At 42.6% G+C, this 23,370-nt stretch overlaps 1 protein-coding gene across 1 annotated transcript in view; it reads left to right on the top strand.

Annotated features, from left to right (window-relative positions):
* Window positions 1-10,733, top strand: part of LOC115645052 (epidermal retinol dehydrogenase 2-like) — a 32,025-nt gene extending 21,292 nt beyond the window's left edge. The window contains exons 5-8 of the mRNA XM_030549455.1: window positions 2,710-2,809; window positions 4,875-5,019; window positions 9,724-9,846; window positions 10,449-10,733. Of these exons, the coding sequence (XP_030405315.1) occupies window positions 2,710-2,809; window positions 4,875-5,019; window positions 9,724-9,846; window positions 10,449-10,578 (498 nt within the window). The 3' untranslated portion in view covers window positions 10,579-10,733. The remainder of the gene's footprint in view (window positions 1-2,709; window positions 2,810-4,874; window positions 5,020-9,723; window positions 9,847-10,448) is intronic.
* Window positions 10,734-23,370: the final 12,637 nt, after the last annotated feature.

The following is a 23,370-nucleotide window of genomic DNA, read 5'->3' as shown; positions in this document are numbered from 1 at the left end:
GGAGTCTCCTGGAAGAGGGAGAAACCGGATGGTGACATGGCCGGAGGGCTGTGCCACAAAGCAGACACTGAGAGAAAGGAGCCGTACAGGGCCGGCGCTACCATTTAGGCAGCCTAGGCAATTGCCTAGGGCGCCAGAATAATTGGTGGGCACCGTTTTGCCGGAGGGGGAGGCAGGCGGCTCCGGTGGAGCTGCCACAGTCGTGCCTGCGGACGGTCGGCTGCTCGCATGGCTCCGGTGGACTGCCCGCAGGCATGAGTGCAGCAGCTCCACTGAAGCCACGGAGCACCGGACCCTCCGCAGGCACCACTGCGGCAGCTCCAGTAGAGTCGTGGGACCACCACGCGGGGCGGCGAAATTGCCGTCCGCCTAGGGCGCTCAAACCCCTAGCGCCGGTCCTGGAGCCGTAACAGGTCTGTAGGCGGAGGCAAGGACAGGAGAGCCACCACCACCTGAGGATGCACCCACTGGGACTGAGCTAATTCCTGAAGTGCCCAGCAGGAGGTGCCGGTGTGGTGAGTGACCCCATGACAGGTGGTGAAGCTGTGCCATGCTCTTCACCGCAGAGCAGGGACTTGTTTGTGGATTTTGTTTTCACTACTTTTGTTATATCATTTCTTTCTCTCATAGTTTTTGCATATTCGTAATATGAAGCCATGTATTGTCATCTCTAATACTGACCTATGTATAAGTCAATTAAAAGGCTAGTTTCTAGAATATTTCAAAGGCTAGTACTACATACATAGACAATTACAAATGAAAACCTTCTACCAGGCAGATTAGAAGCCAGGGCCGGCTCTGCTGTTTTTGCCGCCCCAAGCAGCGCGCCGAATTGCCGCTGCAGATGGTGGGGGCAGTCTGTGTGCCGTTAAGGCGGCACGTGCGTTTCCGCAGCAGCGGCAATTCAGCAGCAGCTTCTCTCTTCATCCCAGAAGACAGAAGCTGCGTCGCTGCTGCCAGCTGAACATAGAAGCTGTCACTGAATTTTCGCTGCTACGGAAACAAACGTGCTGCCCTAACAGCTCACAGACTGCCCCCGCCATCCGTTGCGGCAATTCAGCGTGCTGCTTGGGGGCAAAAACACATGGACTGCCGCCCCTTGCAGATTGCCGTCCCAAACACCTGCTTGGAATGCTGGTGCCTGGAGCTGGCCCTGCTAGAAGCTACTCTGTATGTACAAAAGCGTACTAAGGGTGAAGCATTAGGAATTCTCATACATTTATATCTATCCACTCTGCATTACAGGCTATGGGCACACAATCTACTGATACTGGTGCACAACCTTCAATGTGAGAATGACTTGGTCAGCAAATTTTAATCGAAAATACTGTATAGAAACTTTATAATCTGCAGTGAGATGTTTTCACATCACATATTCTTAATAGTCGAAGTATTTCATGTTAGCAAATTGCAAAGTGTTAGTCACTATTTTTGCCACATGCTAAACAGCTTCATCACTTCTGAGGGAAAAAAAACAAACTTGCCCATGCAAAACCAATAAAAGTCTTTTACTAAATTGTTGTCTGATAGATTTGACCAATATACAGCACAGTAAGGTGTTGAAATTAACTTAAACAGTAGCCATGTTGCAGCCATGTTCTGGAACAGTGCAAAAAAAGACACTTTCTCATTCTGGGTACCATTGTTTCAGGCTTGTGGCACTACTTGACAGCTTCACATCATACTTCATCTAAATATATTGTGGCAAAATCAGACCAGACAGCTATAAAAGAGTGGTGGAAGGCAGATATATCAGCCCTAGAATGGTAAAGGCCCTTTTCCCTGTGAACTGAAAAGAACTTCTCAGGTTAGCTTGAGATGCCTGAACCAATTAAAGGCCTCTGGTGATCCTTAAAAAAAAACAAACCCTTTTCTGGTTTGAGGGAGGGTAGAGAAACAAGTTGCAGGAGGACTTGTGGCAGTAGGGAGGGAAGGCTTCTGCTGGGTGGAAGACTGCTCTCCTCCCCATAGGGGAAAAACCCAAGTTAACTTCTGTTTGTGGAAGAACTGCCAACGAGAAGTCAGCGTGGTAAGGCAACACCACGGAGAGGGGGCAGGGAAAGGTATTTATTTTTGCATTGTGAATTTGGTCTTTTGTTTTGTTCAAGAGAGCTCCTCTGGCCTACTCTGAGGCCCACCTTGTAAATATTGAAAAATAAACCAAAGTGTGGAATTAAAAACTGCTAGAGTGGGGCACCAGACTCCCACAGTCAGAGGGAGAAACACCAAACCAGCTGAGGTGAAAGGTGTCTTGCCATAGTACATAAAATAAGATTTCAAATGATGTATAATGTGGGGGCGTTTAGGGTAGATACATTAAAATCCAAAAATATGGCCCTTTTTGGAAAATTGCCGCATGGCTAACAGGCCACCTCTGCCTACAACTATCATCCTTTTCCCTCCATCTGTCTGACAAGTTGGCTTCTACCTCCCCCTAGTGGATCAATATGACTGGAAAAACCTAACTGAAAACACTTCAGTGAGCCTTGCAAAGTAAAGCCAGAAGGAAACACTAAACGGATGAAATAAGAATAATCTCCGTGCTGATAAACCTCCATGATTTTAGGGAAACGCTTACTCCTTGAAAAGTCATTATCTTAAAAGTCTCCTATTTTCAAAAGTGAAGCTTTGAAAAGTAATTGAAGTTGTAAAACCTAATTATAGAATGAACTAATTTTAACTGATGCCTAATTCTTCTGTGCTCCATAGACTTGCAAAGCCTTCCTTCCAGCTATGATTGCCTGTAACCGTGGACACTTGGTTAGTATCTCAAGTGGAATTGGACTTATTGGTACCAATAAAATGACAGGTTAGTGTGCTATAGAGGTATTCTGAATCAATTTAAATGTACACTCAGAGTTAATGATTTTACTTCTGAAATCTCACCCAGCTTTTTAAAGGAAAGTTGTCTTAATTTATTATGCAAAGATAGTATAAACTCATGAAAAGCCTGCAAGTAGTTGTAAAAAATTATGAGCAGATTGAAGGAGAGAACTATGTTGATTATGCCTGTTTAGCATAAACAAGCCTCCTTCAGGCTTCATGGACTGGAAAGAGCAATACACACCATAGCAAACCAGTAATTCAATTATTACGGGGACACAGCGGTGATCCCTGGAGGAACGTTGCCTAAAATTTCCCATTATCATTTTTTCTGACTTTTTGAAAAGAGCTCTATTGCCTCCATGGTTTGCAACTAGAACTTTATATTTAGTAGGGGGATGTTCCTGATGTCATAAGAAGTGCCTTTTATGATCACCATGAAAATCCATTCTGATTCAGTGAGTTATAAGCTGTTAAAATGCTCCATTTTCCTTTTGTGTTTTTCTCAGTCGAGCTTGCTATTAAAGTTCCTGAACAGACCATCCGCATGTTGTATGCTTCCCGACCTCTCACTTTTGCATTCCACGCAGACAAAATGGATCATTCAGCTCCACGTATTTCCTCTCAAAATACCATTGTGCTAACAACCAGGCAATTAGGAGTATATCTTCCTTCTTCCATTGATTGGTATTAATAATTCTGTGTTCTTCCAACCTTCTGTTAGGCAAGACCACATACTCCATTGAGAATCTAAGAATGCAATCATGACTTTAACTTGGCCAACCTAACTTTCAGCCACTTAATTACACTTCCTGTCAGCATATCTGAGTAGTTAGATTTGGCAGAATCTTTCTGTCTGTAAAATGGGGCTACTCATGCACATGTAACACACTGCTTCAAAGAATAAGACTACACCTGCAATCATTTATTGAATTTAGTCTTCAAGCACAAGTGGAGAGAGAGGAATATTACACTTCTTTTTATTCTTTAAAAAAACTTGTTAAAAGAATGTTCTTAAGATTGCAAAGACAAACACGAAAAGTTAGGAATAGCCTGAATTAAAGATGTTTGTGGAACCTTAATGACATCCACACTGCAGGCCTGGGCAATGGAAGGATAATGGAGTTGCTGTTGGTAATGGAGGAAGATGACATGGGGAAGGATTAGTAGGAAAGATGAGAATTTCATTTTTGGAAAGATCAAGTTTGACATGCAGAAGGACATCCAAGAGCAGATGTCTAAGACAACTAGAGCCACAAGACTGGACAAGAGATAGTTAGCAAGAATCTCAAATCTAACTACCAGAGGAGGATGATAATGAGAATCTTGGGAGCAGATGAGTTTGATGAGGTTATATCCAGGGAAGAGAAGGGGATTGAACATGAAAGAATGGGGGATTAAGAGACATCAGTGAAGATTCTGATGGAGTAATGGGTGAGGTAGGGGAAGAATATAATAGTGAGAACCTGGAAGAGAAAAAGTATGGTTTGTTGGATGAAGGGTCTGAAGGGAATCATCTGTGTTAAAGGCAGCATTGAGGAGGTAGTGCCCTTAGAGTTTAGCAAAGGAAACCGTTTCTGTTCCAGTGTAAGCTTCTTGGGGTAGTTCTGGTTCCAGGTGTTCTGAAACTAATAGGATGTTTGGTCTGTTATTTGCATGTAAATATCCAGGATGCTCTTTCCACGCATACCAGTGCTGTACCTGAGCTCCAGTAACAAACCGAACTGTTTCAACATCTCAGCTACTCTTGTCAGAGTATGTTGTCAGATTATAGGTCTTATGCTGTGCAAACTAATGGTCCAGTTGTGAAAACCTTGCTCATGCTAGTGAGCTCTTGCATGAATAGTTCTGTTGAACTCACATCAATAAATGCTCACCAACATGAGTAAGGGTTGCACAATTGGGCCCTAAAACAAAAGAGAAAGTAGCATAGTATAACTCATTGTTACCAAAGTTTAAGTATTTTATCCTAAAAATTTAAATTCAGGCAGTAACACTTGCTCTGATGCTAATAATGTGTTTTGAATATTCTTTTTTTCTTCTCTTTACAGATTATAGTGCAAGTAAATTTGCAATAATTGGCTTTCTGGAGTCATTAACTTTTGAGTTGCAGGCTGCAGGAAAGAAAGGCATTAAAACCACCATCGTCTGTCCTTCTTTCATAAATACAGAATTATCTACAGGTATTCGTGTGTCGTAAGTAAAACTTCTTATATTTTGCGTATTAAGCAATTGCATCTGGAATACTAAAAATGGTTGACTTCAGATCTAGCATTTGTCACCATTCAGGGCAACTGCCCTCTCAGTGGTCTAATTCTCCCTCCGTGGTTCAGCCAATGGCACCCACTCTCATGCTTCCAGCTCCCCAGCTGTTGTATTTCTTGGGTGGAGACCCACATCTCTCTCCCTTCTGACCAAGATATTCCCAGGCAGCACAGTTCCCTGCCTTCACTCTGTTATGCCCAGCACAGACAGGATGCCTGAGGACACCTGCTTGCTTTCTCCTCAGAGACAGTTAACAGGTATAATTGCTAGAGTAATAAGATACCACACAACACTTCCTGTGCATGCCTACTTTACTTTATTCTTAACGTAAAAACACTACAGAGAAAACACATTCAAATCAATAAAGGACCTATACGCATGCTAATAAGCTTACCAAAGATCCCCACCCCCGCAATCTTACATGGGCTCTGGCAGCAGCAGTCCTACAACACCACATCCAGGGGTTTCCTTTGTGGTCACAAGTTCATCACTGCTTGAGTTCAGAACAAGCACAGTTTTATGGGGCCTCAGTTTGCCCTGTCCTTCCAACCCCACCCTAAAGATGGGGGACCTTTGTGGACCAGAGGTTCTGTCAATTTGTTGGATCAAGAAGAAGACCCTGAGCCAGTTGAAAATCAAGTTATTTATCCAAAAACCTTTTCTTTGTCTGGTCCCTGGATAATCCATTTGGAACTAGTATATGTGAGCCTCTCCAGGGGAGTGGTTTCTCTAACAATGTTACAGTCTGAGTGCATTTGCCTTATCAGCCATGCTGTTCTCCTATTTACTCTTCCTATGGAAATATATGCAATGCTACAATAACACATGCACAATTGCATTTTTAATATAATGGACTCCAAAGGTATTAACCTAATTCAATATGGTTTAACTTAATTCAATGAAATTCATTCAGGACATTGCAGGAAATTGTCAGTCTGTCACAGCATGTATGAAAATAGAATTAGTATACAGTAGAAATCATTTTTTCAGTCTCCAGCCATTTTAAGATTGGCTTTGCTTTTTAATACCATTTGTATGGCTTATAAGTGCACAAAACCATGAATAATTAATCCACTTAAGCACACATGACCAATAATTGACATGAGCACAGAGGGCACAAAAGTCTTACTGGCTGTGGATTCTTACTCAGAAATGCATTTCTACAGCATGTATGTGGTCCAGCTGACTTACCTGTAAAGAAGAGGGACATTGCTGAAGTGGAGGACTAAGTGCCTGAACCAAAGCCCATTGACTTAAATTGGCTTTTGGATAATGCCTCAACTGGACACTTCTTTCAGGCAGGTGAAAATTAGGCATGGTAGTGTGTCGATGATCGAAGACTTATCTACACAAGAAGTTAAGTTGCATTAACTAAAAGTATGAATTCAAAGGGCATTAGTTAAAGTGCATTGTACCCGTATGTGGATTCTCTCATTAAGAAGTAAAGTGGCCTTAGTTCATTTCACTTTTGCATCAGCTTGAGAAATGCAGAACACTAACCCTTGGTCAACACTTAAAACTTGTACTGGCCTAGCCATGTTAGTGAGAGGTGTGAAAAAGACACCTCTGGCAATGTAGCTCTGCCAATAAAACCCGCAGTGTAAACACAGCTATGCCTAAGGAGGGTGCTTCTGTTGACATAACTAATGACGTTCAGGGAGGTAGTGTTCCTATGCTGACAGAAAAATTCCTGTCAACGTATGCTGTATCTACACTAGGGGGTGATGCTGGCATAGGCTCTTTAGCATAGACAAAGCCTTAATGTCTGAACTCCATGTCCAAACCTATATAGGAGTATGCAGGAATGTTGCAAATAAGAGGAGAACCTGAGTCTGTTCTAGGATGTGGAGTGACCCATAGATGGCTCTTGGAAGACTTCCATAAGTCAGAGCAGCCCTGGAGCTGTTCTGATTTACTTCAGAGGCCATTCCAGCCCCCCCGGAGCAGCCCAAAATGTGAGAAATACACAGGTCGTTTAAAGCCAGCTTTGCCTCCCATCCTCCTGAGCCACACCTCAGTGCTGCTTTTCCTGGAAGGAAACTTAGTCAAATTTGTTTAAGTCATCCCTTAAAACATCTGCAACTGTCACAGAAGTATAAACATGTACTGGTGTGTGATGTTACCTATACTAGAGAATATTGGCCTTGCAATCACTTTCCCAGTAACAGGTGTTCACATGATCATTGTAATTGCTCTTCCTCTGAGCAAGACTGACAACTATGTTATCCACCCTAATGGCACTGCACCATTGCAGTGCCAGTGTAGACAAAAAGGACTGGTCTAGCAGCTGCAAGCAATGCAATTGTTGTTCTCAGTTTTTCTGTGCATTTCTGCAGTGATTCTGCTAGTCAGTCAGTCAGTAACCATTCTGACAGTTCAGAGTGCTGTCTGCATGCAGTAGTACTTGGCCAGTCTGGGGCTCTGCCCAGTGTCCTCTCCAGGGCTCTCTCCACAACCCCGAGAGTAGCAAATGCTGTGACAGAGTAACTGACCCCTGCAGGTCGAGTTGGTCCAGCTTCCCTGTGTCAGAGCAGCTGTGGCCAGTGAAGCCAATCAGAAGGGGTGCGGCTACACCTGGGTCTCTAAAGGCCTGTCAGAGGACAGGAGTACGGGGAGTGACTAGGAGAGAGGAACCACAGTGGAGTGAAGTGAACTCCTGTGGTAGGGGCCAGGTGCTCAGAAAGGGTGTCCTGGAGCTGCTGTTCTAGAAGAGCTGGATGAGAGCAAAGCTAACGAACAAGGCGTGATTGAGAAAGGAGCTGGCTGGGCCTGGGAAGCTGCAAGAAGGATTATCAGAGACCCCTGGGAGGGGAGCCCACGAAACTGTAGGGCATAAGGTGAACTGATGGATTGTTTTTTGTTTGTTTTACTTGCTTACGTTTGGATAATATACCTACTTAAAGGACACTGGGCATGGCAGTATATGCTTGGAACCTAAGGGAAAGCCCTGCCATGTCAGACAAACAAACATTCCAGCAAGAGCTTCGTTGGGGAACTTCCACATAGTATTTTGCAAGAGGGAGGGCTCAGCAGGGTTTAGTCCTGATAGCTTGAAATCATCCACTGGAACAAATGAGAAATGTGACATGTCCAAATGTATGGTATATACAAGAGATAATGATATTATTATGTACATGCCTAAGGCTTGGTCTGCACTTAAATTGTATCAGTGTAGCTACGTCAGTCACAGCTGTTGGAGGGGAAAAAATACACCCCCGACTGACATAGCTATGCCAACAAAACCACCAGAGTAGCTGCAGCTATGTCAACAGCAGAGTGATTCCGTCAGTGTAGCTACTGTCATTCATGGAAGTGGTGTTCCTGCACTGACAGAAAAACTCCTTCTGTTGGTATTGGCTGTGTCTGTGCTAGGAGGCTGTGCCGACATAGCTATGCTGGCATACGTTCCATAATGTAGACATAGTCTAATAATACCAGATGCTGTGGGATAGGTACAGTTCACAGACCCTGTAACCCTGGAGTGTGGACACCATGCACTGTGTGCACTCAAACACGAATGACTAGCTTGGATTTGGTAGCAAGATAGCCTTATCTTATAGGTCACTATTTCAAATTTCATCTCAAAGTGTATAGGGACCAACATCAATTCCGTGGCCTTACCTGAAGTAAAATTTTGCTCTTGAATCAACCTGAAGTGGACACCTGCTGGTGTTACAAACTGTCCTCACTCAGGCAGGCAAGAAACCTTGTTGGCAGATGTGCTGAGGAAGTTATTCTGCAGAAAGAACTTAGTCTTTAGAGCTCTGCCACCTGCACAGCTCACCAGCACTAAACTTTAGCTCTCTCTATAAAATAACTAGTTTATGCAGCACTTTGACACACAGCTGGCAAAAGCATACAACTCAAATGGTCAGTGATAAGACCAAATGAAAATCAGACCATAAAAGACAACTAGTTTGATGTAGGGGCCAAATTTTGTGACCTCTTTATGTGCATGTGAGTGCATAAATTGCCCACATAGTTGTATATGTAACTGCAGTAAGAGTTGATGGGTGCATTTGCACATACAGAGATCTGACAACTTAGCCACAAAAGAGCATTGTTTGGTAAACATTTATCATATAAACTTCTATGCATAAGACTCCTGTTAATTTCAGTGAGCTCCAGAACTGGCCCTGTATGAGTGCTATTTATTAGTTAAAATTTCACAGTTATCAACAGATTTTACTAATCGTTTTACTTACAGGGGGACTCTAAAGCTACATCTACACTACAGGTGCTACAGTAGCACAGCTATGGTGCTGCAGCTGTGCCACTTTAGTTCCTTAGCGTAGATGCTTCCTACAGCAATGGAAAGGGGTTTTCAATCACTAGTTAATCCACCTCTCTGAGAAGCGGTAACTAGGTCAATGCAAGACCTATGGAAAGTCAGTATAGCATATATTTACCTATACTGCTCAGGGGTGTGAATCTTTCACACTCTTGAGTGATGTAACTTGGTCAGCCTAAATGTTGTGTAAACCTGGCTTAAGAATAGAGAATCTTTACTTATTGCAAGAAGCAAAACTTTCCATTTGAAGGGGGAGGAAGGAGGGAAATTATCAGTTTTGAAATAAGTGATTCCAAGAGTAAAGTTTTACAGTTTTGTAACAGCTACATGTCCTCTTTTACCAGGAGGCCACTTTTAATTCCTATTTTGGATGTAGAGTATGCAAGCAGGAAGATTGTGGATGCAATTCGAGAGGAGAAGTTTTATGTGTTCATGCCTCTGACCAATTGCATTGCTGCTTTGAAAAAGTAAGAATGGGACTTCTCTTCCGGCATTTCTTCTCCCTGCCCCCACCTCCAAGTACCTGGTAGTTAAACAGAATGCAAAGCTAGTAAAAATGTGCAATGAGATATGACACTGGACTATCAATTTTCAGACTAGTTACCTACAGAACTATGAAGAAAGGGTGGTCTCAACTATTGCTTCCAACACACTTCTCGTTATAAGACAGTGTGATTTGCAGGAAGGCATTCGGGGCCAGAAGTCAGGAAGTCCCAAGTTCTAAAACTGCCTCTGACACTGACTGGCTCTGTGCTCTCGGTCAAATGGCTTAATATCTCTGCGTCTGTTTCCTCGTTTGTAAACTTGGAATGTTAAACATGCTGTGAAGACTAATGTTTGAGATGTAAAGTATTATGTCATGGAAATGTAGTGCTGGAAGGGACCTCAAGAGGTCGTCTATATCATCCACCCATGCTGAGGCAGGACCAAGTATACCTAGACCATCTCTGACATATTTGATTTTATGTTTATATGTAGTATTAATTTATTTCCGCGTTAGTTAGAATTAGTGGGTGGATGGTATTTTTTCACTATCTAGACTAACTAGAAATGTTGTTTTTCTCCTCAGCTTTGTACCTAAGAAAGTGCTACTCCTTGCTGTAGAGTATGCTGGTATTTTCAACAATCTGGACGGTGTCGGAGACCGGAAGAGAAGGGACCAAAACCACACTGCTCTGAAGATGTCCGATACCAGCTAATCCAAATTCATGTGTAACATTTAATGGACATAATGAGTTATTTCTTTGGGTTTATTTCTTCCTTAGATCAATTCTCTTCTATATGATAGTTTAGGTGTTTAAAGATGTCGTCGTTGTTCTGATAGCTGTCTGTTAATCAGTATTTTTCATTCTCAGCTGTTCTCTCTTCTTTCTATCAATACAGGCATATTCTCCACTCAACATATATATGTAAGTCATTAAAGCAAATAAAAAATAATTTAATTATCTGTCTCAGTTCCATAGGTAATGGGTATCCAGGTCACAAATTAACATAGCTAATATGAGTCAACAGTGTGACCACAAGCTAAATAAGAGTCAACAGTGTGATGCTGTTGGAAAAAAAAGCAAATATGATTCTGGGACGCGTTAACAGGTGTGTTGTGAGCGAGACACAAGAAGTCATTCTTCTGCTCTATTTCTGTGCTGGTTAGGCCTCAACTGGAGTATTGTGTCCAGTTCTGGGCACCGCATTTCAAGAAAGATGTGGAGAAATTGGAGAGAGTCCAGAGGAGGGCAACAAGAATAATTAAAGGTCTTGAGAACATAACCTACGAAGGAAGGTTGAAATAATTGGATTTGTTTAGTTTGGAAAAGAGAAGACTGAGAGGGGACATGATAGCAGTTTTCAGGTATCTAAAAGGGTGTCATAAGGAGGAGGGAGAAAATTTGTTCATCCTAACCTCTAAGGATAGAACAAGAGGCAATGGGCTTAAACTGCAGCAAGGGAGATTTAGGTTGGACATTAGAGAAAAGTTCCTAACTGTCAAGGTGGTTAAACACTGGAATAAATTGCCTAGGGAGGTTGTGGAATCTCCATCCCTGGAGATATTTAAGAGTAGGTTAGATAAATGTCTATCAGGGATGGTCTAGACAGTACTTGATCCTGCCATGAGTGCAGGGGACTGGACTCGATGACCTCTCAAGGTCCCTTCCAGTCCTAGAATCTATGAATCTATGATACCTTTATGGGCACTCACAGCTAAGAGATTGTGGGATTTAATGGGCATGGAGAGATTGACCTAATCTCATATTGTTAAAGGTAGTCCCTCCAGGACAATATTATATATTATAATCAGGGCTGAATAGAACAAGTTACATTGCCACTGCCTTTACTTATTAGTTCTGCAGAATATTTCACTTCCATTCCACGCATAGGCCGTAATTTGAAATGTTGTATCTGAGGCAGTGTTTCCCCAAAGTGAGGGACATGTCCAAGGAGGACAATAAAGCACTAGTTTTGAGGGGTTAATACAGACCTTTCAAATGTTCTTCTGAGTCTGTGCTTTCATTTAAAACAAAATTATTATACTGCAAAGAAAAAAGTTTAAATCTGGAGTGCAACCAAAGGAATGATGTCTGTCCAAGCTTACAGAGACCTTGAAACAATAGCACTGAAGTGTGAACTGCTCCATGCATTTCAATGGGTGCTAACTCAAATGTCACTAATAATGCTTTACATGTCACTGTTGCTTATGATCTCAGTGCTTATCAAAATATGTATGAAAAGAGAGGAAGTATCATAGGGCAGTGGCTCTCAACCTTTCCAGACAACTGAACCCCTTTCAGGAGTCTGATTTGTCTTGCGTACTCCCAAGTTTCACCTCATTTAAGAACTACTTGGTTACAAAATCAGACATAAAAATACAAAAGTGTCACATCACACTATTACTGAAATATTGCTTTTTACCATCTAATTATACAATAAATCAATTGGAATATAAATATTGTACTTATAGTATAGTGTATAGTATATAGAGCAGTATAACCAAGTCTGTATGAAATTTTAGTTTGTATTGACTTTGCTAGTGCTTTTTATGTAGCCTCTTATAAAACTAGGCCAATATCTCAATGAGTTGATGTACCCTCTGGAAGACCTCTGCGAACTCCTAGAGGTACACGTACCCCTGGTTGAGAACCACTGGGTGAAGATCTACCCCAGTGTTTCCTGAAGTAGGAGAATGGGCATGAAGGACTAGCTCAGGAGGAATGGGGAGAAGACACATCAATTAAAATTGATAGGCCTTTAATAACACATGGTGTAGCTGTGGAGGGCATAATTGGTTTCATTTCCTGAAGGGGAAACTTAACTTTCAGAAGTTTGGGAAACATTGATCCAGGGTGTAGAGTGTAGATCCCCTCTGTATGCTGATGACACAGCCTAGTGATTTTGTATTAGCATAAAAAGGCAGAATGTGTGGTGGTATGGGAATCTTGATTCTTTAAATTGCTGGGTTTTTTAGTATAATTTCAAACAACGATACATTATGCAAAAAATTAATCTTCTTGTAAGGAAAGAGGTACCAAACAGTTTAAATGAACAATATTTCAACCAGCAAGAATTGTAGGGAGCCAAGCGTAACAAATATCTTCACAATAGCATCACTACCACTGTTTAAAAAAAAAAAAAAAAAGCTGAAAATCTTTATTCTCAATGGCACTGGACAGCAAGTTTTACTATTTAAACAGTTGCAAGGATAACTCTTACATGGGGAAAAACAAACAGCTAATGCATCTGGGCGTGACTGTGTAGATCATAGTGGTGGTGAAACAGAACACTGCTTAGAACTACAAAGCTCTGCATTCCACTCAGAGCCAACAAGAAGAGAGGATGGGTGAGGGTCATGTGCTGAGTAGGAAAATTGTTGCATTCTGAACCAATTGGAGTGTTTTCATGGTCACTGGCTCCAAAGCCTAATGTGCTGTGCAAATTACTAAAAACTGCAAGAGAAGGGCAAGGGCAATAGGTAACCTGAACAGTTGAGTGAATAGCAATACACACTGTTGAACAGGGTGTAATGCTATGCTCTCTCTCTTGCAGGACATAATAGGTACCTACTGCTTCCAATACTGCTGATCGCTGTAGCATGTCTGCAATCAGTAATCATGACACCTAGCAAGCAGGCCTCCTTGCCTATACTCTGTAACAGAACTTGTGGAATTCTAAAATGCAGTTTCATTCCCCACCCCATAGTAGTAGCTTCCTTCAGCCTGAGCAGTCATGTGAAGATTGTTTCTCATTTCCCCCATATGATGGTATCCAGACAAATCAGACTCACTGAGGGTTTAGAGTAGCTTCCACCTATGATTGATTGTTCCTGTAGAACTAATGATCCAGATGCAGGAGCCGGACTGGTGAGAGGTTCATGTAAGGGACTAGGCTGAAGTTGCTCCCAATTTCTTATTCCAAGCTGAAGTTTTTATAAAAAAGCATTGTGTACATCGGGGTAGGCAACCTATGGCATGGGTGCTAAAGGCGGCATGCGAGCTGATTTTCAGTGGCAGTCACACTGCCCAGGTCCTGGCCACCAGTCCTGGGGCCTCTGCATTTTAATTTAATTTTAAATGAAGCTTCTTAAACATTTTAAAAGCCTTATTTACTTTACATACAACAATAGTTTAGTTATATATTATAGACTTATAGAAAGAGACCTTCTAAAAACGTTAAAATGTATTACTGGCACGCAAAACCTTAAATGAGAGTGAATAAATGAAGATTCGGCTCAGCACTTCTGAAAGGTTGCCGATCTCTGGTGTACATTTATATTTTTAGAAATTCCACCTCAATGAGACTGAACTTTATAACACTATAGAAGTGTGTGTTTTGAGAACATGCTTTACAGAGGCACACGCAGGTCCTCAGGTGCCCATTATGTCATTTCCTATTAAATCTTAGTTATCTATTCACATTGAGGATGTGTACATGACAAAATACCTCTTGATCACCCCAAGTCGCATCTCCCTCCAATCATTAGACCAGGAGTTTCCAAACTTTTTGCTGGCACAATCCCATTTTAATGAAATATTTCCTCCTGGGACCCCAGACAGCATGACCTCACATGCACTGTACATGTGAGCTCATGCTGTTTGGAGGATGTCATTTAGCTCCACAGGACATGCCATCCTCCCCAGGGCATGACCTCATATGTATAGTTCATGCAAGGTCACACTGTGTGAAGGATGCTATTTTGAGTGGAGCAAGTGTGGAGGATTTTAGTTCCCCTTCCTTTTGCTTGAAGGAAAACTGCTCCCCTTCCTCTTTGGCAAGAAAGGTGAAGACCCAGCAGGCTGGGAAATCTGAAGTGGGAGAACCATGAGAACCTCATGTCTAGCTGAGGTGTTTCTGGATATTAGTGGGTGGAGCAGCAGCAGCATCTGACAGGTGTCCAGCCAGAAATAGCCTTTCTCCTCTATCTACAGTCTCTGCAGAAAAATGTATACCACGACCTGCTTCCCTTCCACTGCAAGGGGAAGAGAAAAGAAAGAGATCTGGCAACACAAGCTAGCCACCACCTCCTTTCCCCTCTAGACGAAAGACAGACCAATAATGTATCAGATATTCTATGCAAAATCTGTCTTTTGAAACATTTTAATCTTCTAAGATGCAGGAAATGCTCTGGTTGTTTCAAAAATTTCTGGGAGAATATCTCCAACCCACTATTCTTATCTGGTTTTGCACCAATACACACATACATTTGTTTGGCTGCTTATTGACCTGCTTGTTAGATTTCCCTCAAGATACCATTTGGTGATTATGCTCTATGGAATGATAGAGAACATGTATTCACTGGCAGTATATATCTGGTGTATTTCTGGTAAATTTAGCAAACAGTTGAAAGCCACACTTCATCTTATCTCATACACAGTTTTCTGCCTTCATGAAAGCACGTGTCCCATTAATGACACTGTTCTTGCTACAGATCTGTTAGGTGTGTTAGTTCAGCCCATGTCAATATATACTTGTCCCTCTTTTGATTTTAGTAGGCAGATGAACACATAGATAATGTCTTGTGAGGATCTTCCTAGTTGGACAGTGCCGTGTCTGCAGATATTGGCAATGCTTTCTATGTGTCATGCTTGGTTGTCTTGCCTTTTTCCTTTCGACTCACTGTTAAAATGAAATCTGCTATCATTGGAATGTACCACAGGGACACAGAAGTTTTGAAGAGGATGGATTTATTGCCTGGCATGTGGAGTCCTGTCAGCATGCTGGCATTCAGGGGTGAAATAGCCTTTTGATGAAGTGTGATCGCTTCTTGATGAAGCTGTCTGATCCCTTCATCGCATGGCCACAGCCTAATGAGGGGGAGTGGACACGTATCTTCTGTATGCAGTTTTGTTGTAGCATGTCTATGCCAGGATATTGGAGAGACAAGGTGGGTGAGGCAATATCTTTTATTGAACTAACTGCTGCTGGTGAGAGAAACTATCTTTCTTCTGTGTCAGTCGTGTGAAGATTCATTAGGTTTAGGGAACAGTTGTGCCCTGAGGAGCAGGATTGTAAAATGTGGATACAATATGGAACTGTAGGGTTCCTTTTGTGATGATAATGAGTCTATTGTAGGCGTTGTGGTCTTTTACACATGATACAAGTGGAGTGCTTATGTCAGTCTAGCTAGCTGAGGTGCCATGTTTTGCATGTCTATTCTGCGTTGGGCTGTGCCAGCTAGGCAGCAAACACGTTATTTCGTCTGATATTTTTATTGTTATGAGATGCATGTGTGTGACTTCTGAGGACATAGAATGGAGGTGTAACCCTGTTGCCACCCTTTGTGATATTGAGTGGTTGCGAATGTACTTTTCTGAGAAATGGTTCACTCAGGGTATGTCTATACTGCAACTGGGAGTGTCCTTCCCAGCTCATGTAGAGAGACATGCGCTTGCTCTGTTTGAGCTAGCATGCTTAAAATAGCAGGATCGCCCGGGATTTCACACGGGGCAGCTCAAGGGCGCTGCTTCTGTACAAACCCACCTGGACCCCATTGGTACATACCTAGTGCCTAGCCGAAGCCACCGCCCATACTCGCCCAGCTACACTGCTATTTTTAGCATGCCAGCTCAAGCAGAGTTAGCGTGTGTCTATCTACCTGAGTTGGGAAGAATGCTCCCAGCTGCAGTGTGGACCTACCCTTAGTGGCCATGCTATCCCTGATATTCGTAAGCATTGTAATCTGTTAATATTTGCTGCAAAGCCAATAGCCTTTAATCTCCTAGATTTTCTTTTGCTCTTTGAAATTTCTGTGCAGTTTTTAGTAATGATGTAGCACTCATAAGGAAGTGTCAGGGCTAGATTTACCCGTGCCAAGGATTGAAGATCTCCTGAGGGAGGTCAGAGGAAACAACTCTGGTTGCAGCAGCAGAGTTTGATATGCTATGAAAGGACTCAACAGCAATGTAGCTAGTGCAAGATGTGTGGGTTTGGTATTGGATACTAAGTCCTCACTACAAACTTTGGTTGACGTAAGTTACATTGAAGCAAAGCTGCCAAAGTTATGCTATCACTCATCCACATGCACACTTGGCTGCTTGCGTCAGCTCTGCTCCTATTCGCCAGGAGGCTTGCGTTGATGCCAAGTGTGATGCACCAGGGAGAGAACCCAGTCTGGCATGTGACACCATCCAGTGCAATGCCTTCTTGGAAGCTTTTTCTAAAGTGTTTTTGGGGATAGAAATGACTTGCCCAGGGACCTCTGGGAGCTGGGGATCAAGTTCTCAGCATGCAATTTTCCATCCCATAACGCCATCCATATCCCATAATTTTTGCGTCTTTTTTTTTAATCCCACAAACGCACATAGCACTTTTGCTCTGGTCATCTCTTGCAGAAGCATGGAGCCCACACAAGTCTGCACTATTCTCATGAATGTTGCAAATACAGGTAGAACAATCCTCCAGTGTTTGCAGACCCATGAAAAGAACCACAAAAATAAGGGGACATAATGATTTCTTCAAGGACAGCTTGTTAAGGGACATAATAAAAAACAATTTAAGGTTGTTGGTGGCATTCCCAGGCAAGCTGAAGATGGTGGAGTGCCACTTCTGAGCCCAAGCACTGACTAGTAGGGTTGCTTTATAATTCAGGTTTGGAATGATGATCAGTGGCTACAGAACTTTCAGGTAGGAAAGGCCACGTTTCTAGATCTGAGTGCTGAGTTCACTCCAGCCATCCTATGCAGGGACACAAAAAAGAGAGCTGCACTGACAGTGGTGCAGCGAGTGGCGATCTCACTGTGGAAGCCTGTGACGCTGGATTGCTACTAGTCAGCAAGAAATCACTGTGGAGTAGGAAAGTCCACAGTGGTGGCCATTGTCATGCAAGTATGCCAGGCCATTTATCATCTCCTGCTGCACAGGACTGTGACTTTCAGCAATGTGCAGGACATTGTGGATGTATCTGCAGCAATGGGGTTCCCAAAATGCAGCAGCGTGATAGATGGCATGTATATCCCTGTTTTGGCACCAGTTCACCTTGCCACCAAATAGCTCAACAGAAAGGGTGACTTTTCCATGGTTATGCAAGCAACGGGGACACTTCTCCAATATCAGAGAAGGTGCATAACACTCATGTCTTTAAGAACACAGGTCTGTTCAGAAAGCTGCAAGCAGGGACTTTTTTCCCCAGCTGATGGATTATCATTGGTAATATTGAAATGCCAAACGTGATTCTGGAGGACTCAGCCTACCCCTTGCTCCCCTGGCTCAAGAAGCCGTACACTGGCCACCTTGACAATGCCAAGGAATGATTCAGCTACTGTCTCAGCAGGTGCAGAATGATTGCTGAATGTGTTTTTGGTAGACTGAAGGGTTTCTGGTGGTGTTTACTCACTAGATTGTATCTCAGGGGAAAAAATATCCTAGTGGTTATAGGTGCCTGCTGTGTCCTGCATAATACCTGTGATGCAAAGGGGGAGAAGCTGCTGCCAGGGCGGAGGTGGAGTGGATGTCTGTTAACTATTATAAGAGCCCAGCATGAAGCTGTGCTAACTCATGGCATGGCTGGTATCCCCTGCCACCACTTCCTCCTCTTCATTGTTCATGGCAGTGGTCTTTGTCTTGCGCACCTCCAAGGTATCCGTGCTGGTCTACAGAGTACTGTTGGGGTCTCCACCAAGTATGATATGCAGTTCCTTGTGAAAACAGCAGGTCTGTGGCTCAGCATCAGATTTATTGTTGCACTCTCTGGCCTTGTGGCATCCTTGGTGAAGTTCTTTTGCTTTCATATGGCACTGCTGCTGATCCCTGTTGTACCTCTTTGTCTGCATCCACCATGCAATCTACTCAAAGATGTTCACATTTCTATGGCTGGTCCATAACTGTGCTTGCACAGCCTCTTCTCCTCACAGGTCCAGGAGATCCAATACCTCCTGGCTACTCTGGGTAGGAGCGTGTTTAGTGCATGAAGCCAGCATGCTCAGTTGGGCAATTGCAAACAACAAGAGAAAGTTGTTAGATGTGCTCATCAAGGTGGGCAATCAGGAAAAGACATTTCAAAAACACACTGAGACTTTTAAAAGGTAGGGGGAGTGACTTCCAGTCTATGTGACACCCTAGGCAATGGAGTTTACAATTGTGACCACAGAGGTCCGTGCCATAAGGAATGAAGCATTGTGGGATAGCTGCTTGAGGACTGTTAGGGTCAACACAGGTTGTGCAGTGTCTACATTCACACTGTGTTGACCTCACGAGGTTTACCATGGCTCTATGCCATTTAGAAAGGTGGTTTTACTGCATTGCCATAATGGGGCACTTACTTCAGCCAGGGATCAATTTTGGTGGGGACATGGATATGTGCACAAATAGGTTAACACAAGTTCTTAACCAAGAGTTTTCAAAGATACGAGTGGGGCAGCATGGGAAAGTTTACATTGCTACTTGCCTTACTGTACAAGTCATACAAACATAAAAGTACTGAACATTCAGTTCTAATGGTGTTTTGGTACCTTTCATAAACACCATAATTCAACAAATACTTTAAAGTATAGATGGCAGCAATTAGTTACCATATTTATTCCCTTGATTAAATACAGTGTTTGAACCTTTGTGACTGTGGAAGAAAGATTTCAATGGCTAATGACATCTGATTTATTTTCCAGAGAAATACAATTAACTAGTGTTCATCTTAACATATCTAGAGAGAGAGAGACTGTGTGTGTGTGTGTGTGTGTGTGTGTATTAGTATTATTATAGACTGCGATGGGTTGGATGCACCCCACACCAGACAGGAATGAGTTAAGGAATTGCTACGGGCTGCAATTGGAGCTACTCCTATGCCTGCAAGGCGTGTCAGGAATGGAGGATGTTATCTCCCCAAAAGAGGGGGAGGGCCCAGCTAAATAGGAGGCAGCTCTGAGAGGAGGACAGACTGCTACAGCCCCCACAGCTCCTAGTGAGAGGCCAAATGTAAAGCAGTACCTGTTCCTCTATCTATATAATGTCTGAGCACCTTGAGAGAAAGGTGGAACAGACTACAGACAATTACCTGGCTTAAGGCATTTTCTGCTGGTTTAACAGAAGATATTGAGTTGGACTGCAGCTTGCCCCAAGACCATTCTGAAGGTAGAGTGGCCAATGGCTTGTCTAGGGCTGGTAGGTTGTTCTTTCCCCTCACCCCCATCCTTTGTCTTCTTTCTTTTTGTTTTTTTGGAATCTCGGAAGGGCAGACTCCAGAGGAAGTCAGCCAGAGGGCCAAGTTTCTGTCCTCAGTGTGGTGATGTTAACTGCCCCAACCTGGATAATTGGAACCCAAGTACATGACCCTGTCACACCCCAATGGGGTGCCACAGGGGGACTAAATCTTTGACACACCCAAAACATTGTTAAAAGAACACTTCTAAGAGTGCAAAGTCAAGCACTCAAGTCAATATACACCAGAATTAAGGTTGTTTGTGTCACAAAGTGTGTGTGCCTCATTTTCTGGAAGTTTGACTTGAGCTCCAGGGCCTGATTTGCAAAAGTGCTGAGCAGTCAGAGTTGAAACTCAGTGTAAAATGTTTTGAGCATATGCAGTGCTATATAATGCCAAGTACTCTGAAAAATTAGGTCCTAGATAACTCAAATTTGGCACTTGAAATTAATGGAAACTTTTGACCTTAATCTCTCTGTGCCTCAGTTCCCATTTGTCAAATGGGGATATAATAGGAGGTGTTGTGAAAATAATTCAGTAAGTTTTGTGAAGCCCTCAGATACTCTAGTGATTACCACTATACAAAATCCCATGAGGAAATTAATAATTCTATCTTTAGAGCAAGGTCTGAATAATGTGCTTGATTCTGCAACCTTAATTCTGTCTCTGTGTGTGTGTGTGTGTGTGTGTGTGTGTGTGTGTGTGTGTGTGTGTGTGTGTGTGTGTGTGTGTGTGAGAGAGAGAGAGAGAGAGAGATAGATTATTATAAACAGTTTTGTCTCCAGCCTGTCAGTGGAGGCCACTCTTTGCTCAGGCTGCTGGAAAGTCAGGATGTAGCTAGATTAGAGACAGATTTCTTTAGCCCACAATGGGAAGCTAGCTTCAAGTTTAATTAATAAGTGGCTACTACTCCTTCATAAGAAACTAATACCCTAGCTCTTTTTGCAGTAATTTCAAATAATTATATGCATTTCCTGTTCCTAGATTTCTTAGAAATCTAAAATATGCCACCTTTTGGGCAATCAACATTTATCTTCTCATTCCAAGTTACTACAGAGGCATCAGGAGTGAGTCCATAGTTAAGTTGCATTGAAATTTGCATTTAAGGTCAAACTAAATGCATCTGGGTCACATTCTAGTGATAGTGATTTAATTTAATCTTCAAAATTTAGCACAAAAGTCTTCATAAAGCTATTTAGTCTTCTATGTAATTTTAATCATTTTAATTTAGTAAAATATATTTTAAAGAAATTACACAAAAAAAAAATCACTTGTCCTGTGAAGAATTATTGTGCTGAATTTGGAGGTTACACTAAATCATGTGTATGTGACACAGTGGGATTTTAGTCCAGATTTAAGTGCAAATTTCAACACCACCTTATCCATGGAAAAACTATTGACAGTGCTGATTGCCAAGATTGTTTAAGATTTTGAATAATGCATTATCCAAAGTTTTGAAAGAGAGGGAGTATATCATTCAGTAAAAGATACTGGAACAAGAGACAGTATACATGTATTTATTGAGTGGTAGCTGCTGCCTAATCAAGTTAAAGTTAATTTCCCATTATGAGCCTAAGCTAAAAAAATCAGTAGACAAGTATTTCCCCAACAAGATACTAATTACCTTGACATTTCTCATGCTGAATCCTGTTTATTAATTTTTGCAGAAGGAGCATTTTTAAAAGCTCTTTTTTTCATATTTTACCCTGTGCTCTTCGCGTTCCTTTGGCTTCTTCTCAACAGCTACAACCTTCATGCACACACACACATAATCTGACAGCATATCAAGTATCAGAGGGGTAGCCGTGTTAGTCTGGATCTGTAAAAGCAGCAAAGAATCCTGTGGCACCTTATAGACTAACAGACGTTTTGGAGCATGAGCTTTCGTGGGTGAATACCCACTTCCTCAGATGCATGTAGTGGAAATATCCAGGGGCAGGTATATATATGCTAGCAAGCAAGCTAGAGATAACGAGTGATGGCATATATTACATTGGTGGATGTGCAGGTTAATGAACCAGTGATGGTGTGGCTGATCTGGTTAGGTCCTGTGATGGTGTCGCTGGTGTAGATATGTGGGCAGAGTTGGCATCGAGGTTTGTTGCATGGATTGGTTCCTGAGCTAGAGTTATTATGGTGCGGTGTGCAGTTACTGGTGAGAACATGTTTCAGGTTGGCAGGTTGTCTGTGGGCAAGGACTGGCCTGCCACCCAAGGCCTGTGAAAGTGTGGGATCATTGTCCAGGATGGGTTGTAGATCCTTGATGATGCGTTGGAGGGGTTTTAGCTGGGGGCTGTATGTGATGGCCAGTGGAGTCCTGTTGGTTTCTTTCTTGGGTTTGTCTTGCAGTAGGAGGCTTCTGGGTACACGTCTGGCTCTGTTGATCTGTTTCCTTATTTCCTCATGCGGGTATTGTAGTTTTGAGAATGCTTATCTTATCTTATCTTATCGTTATCTCTAGCTTGCTTGCTAGCATATATATACCTGCCCCTGGATATTTCCACTACATGCATCTGAGGAAGTGGGTATTCACCCACGAAAGCTCATGCTCCAAAACGTCTGTTAGTCTATAAGGTGCCACAGGATTCTTTGCTGCCCTGACAGCATATGTGACAGTAAATTTTTGGAATCTTACAATTACAAGAATAACTCTGTATGTGTTTAACAGTGCATGCTGGCCCTTTAAGGGTATATCTACAGAGCAGCTGGGAGTTATAATTCTCACTCAGGTAACTGTACACGTTAGCTCTGCTCAAGCTAGTTCCTAAAAATAGCAGTGTGGCCATAGTGGCACAAGAGGTGGTTTGGACTAGCCACCCAGGTCCACACCCAGAAAGTCGGGGGGCACTGTATTCTGGAGAACACTGGGGAGGTGCAGGCAAAATTTATTAGCTGTTGTTTGTTTCCATTTATAGAACATATAAAAGAGTACCCATCCTAAAAGTTCTCTCTGCCCTGCCATTCCTTAAAATCACTTACAAAATTATACAATAAAATCTCCAGTCAGCCTCCCCCACTTTCAGAACTAGCTATGATCAAATAATCTTCAGCAAACTTCAGAATCCCATTTTCTCTTTATCCTAATCAACTCCCAAAGGTCTGAGAAACAGATGGGTCTTGCTATATGCCCTAGAAGTCAATAGATTCAGGTAATTTTGGACTGAGCTGAGTAAATTCCAAAGTCAAAGGATATGTCTACAGAGCAAACAAAAACCCATAGCTGGCTAGTGCCAACCAACTCAGGCTCATGTAGACTTCCACGCTCAGGCCAGAGCCCAAGCTCTGGGACCCTCCCACCTCACAGGGTTCTATAGCCCCGCTTCCAGCCTGAGCCTGGGAGTCTACGCAGCAATGAAACAGCCCTGCAGCCCAA

Source organism: Gopherus evgoodei, chromosome 2 (assembly GCF_007399415.2).
Source record: "Gopherus evgoodei ecotype Sinaloan lineage chromosome 2, rGopEvg1_v1.p, whole genome shotgun sequence".
Lineage (NCBI taxonomy): Eukaryota > Metazoa > Chordata > Testudines > Testudinidae > Gopherus > Gopherus evgoodei.
Note: the sequence above shows the minus strand (reverse complement) of the source record. Positions and strands in the feature narration are given on the sequence as shown.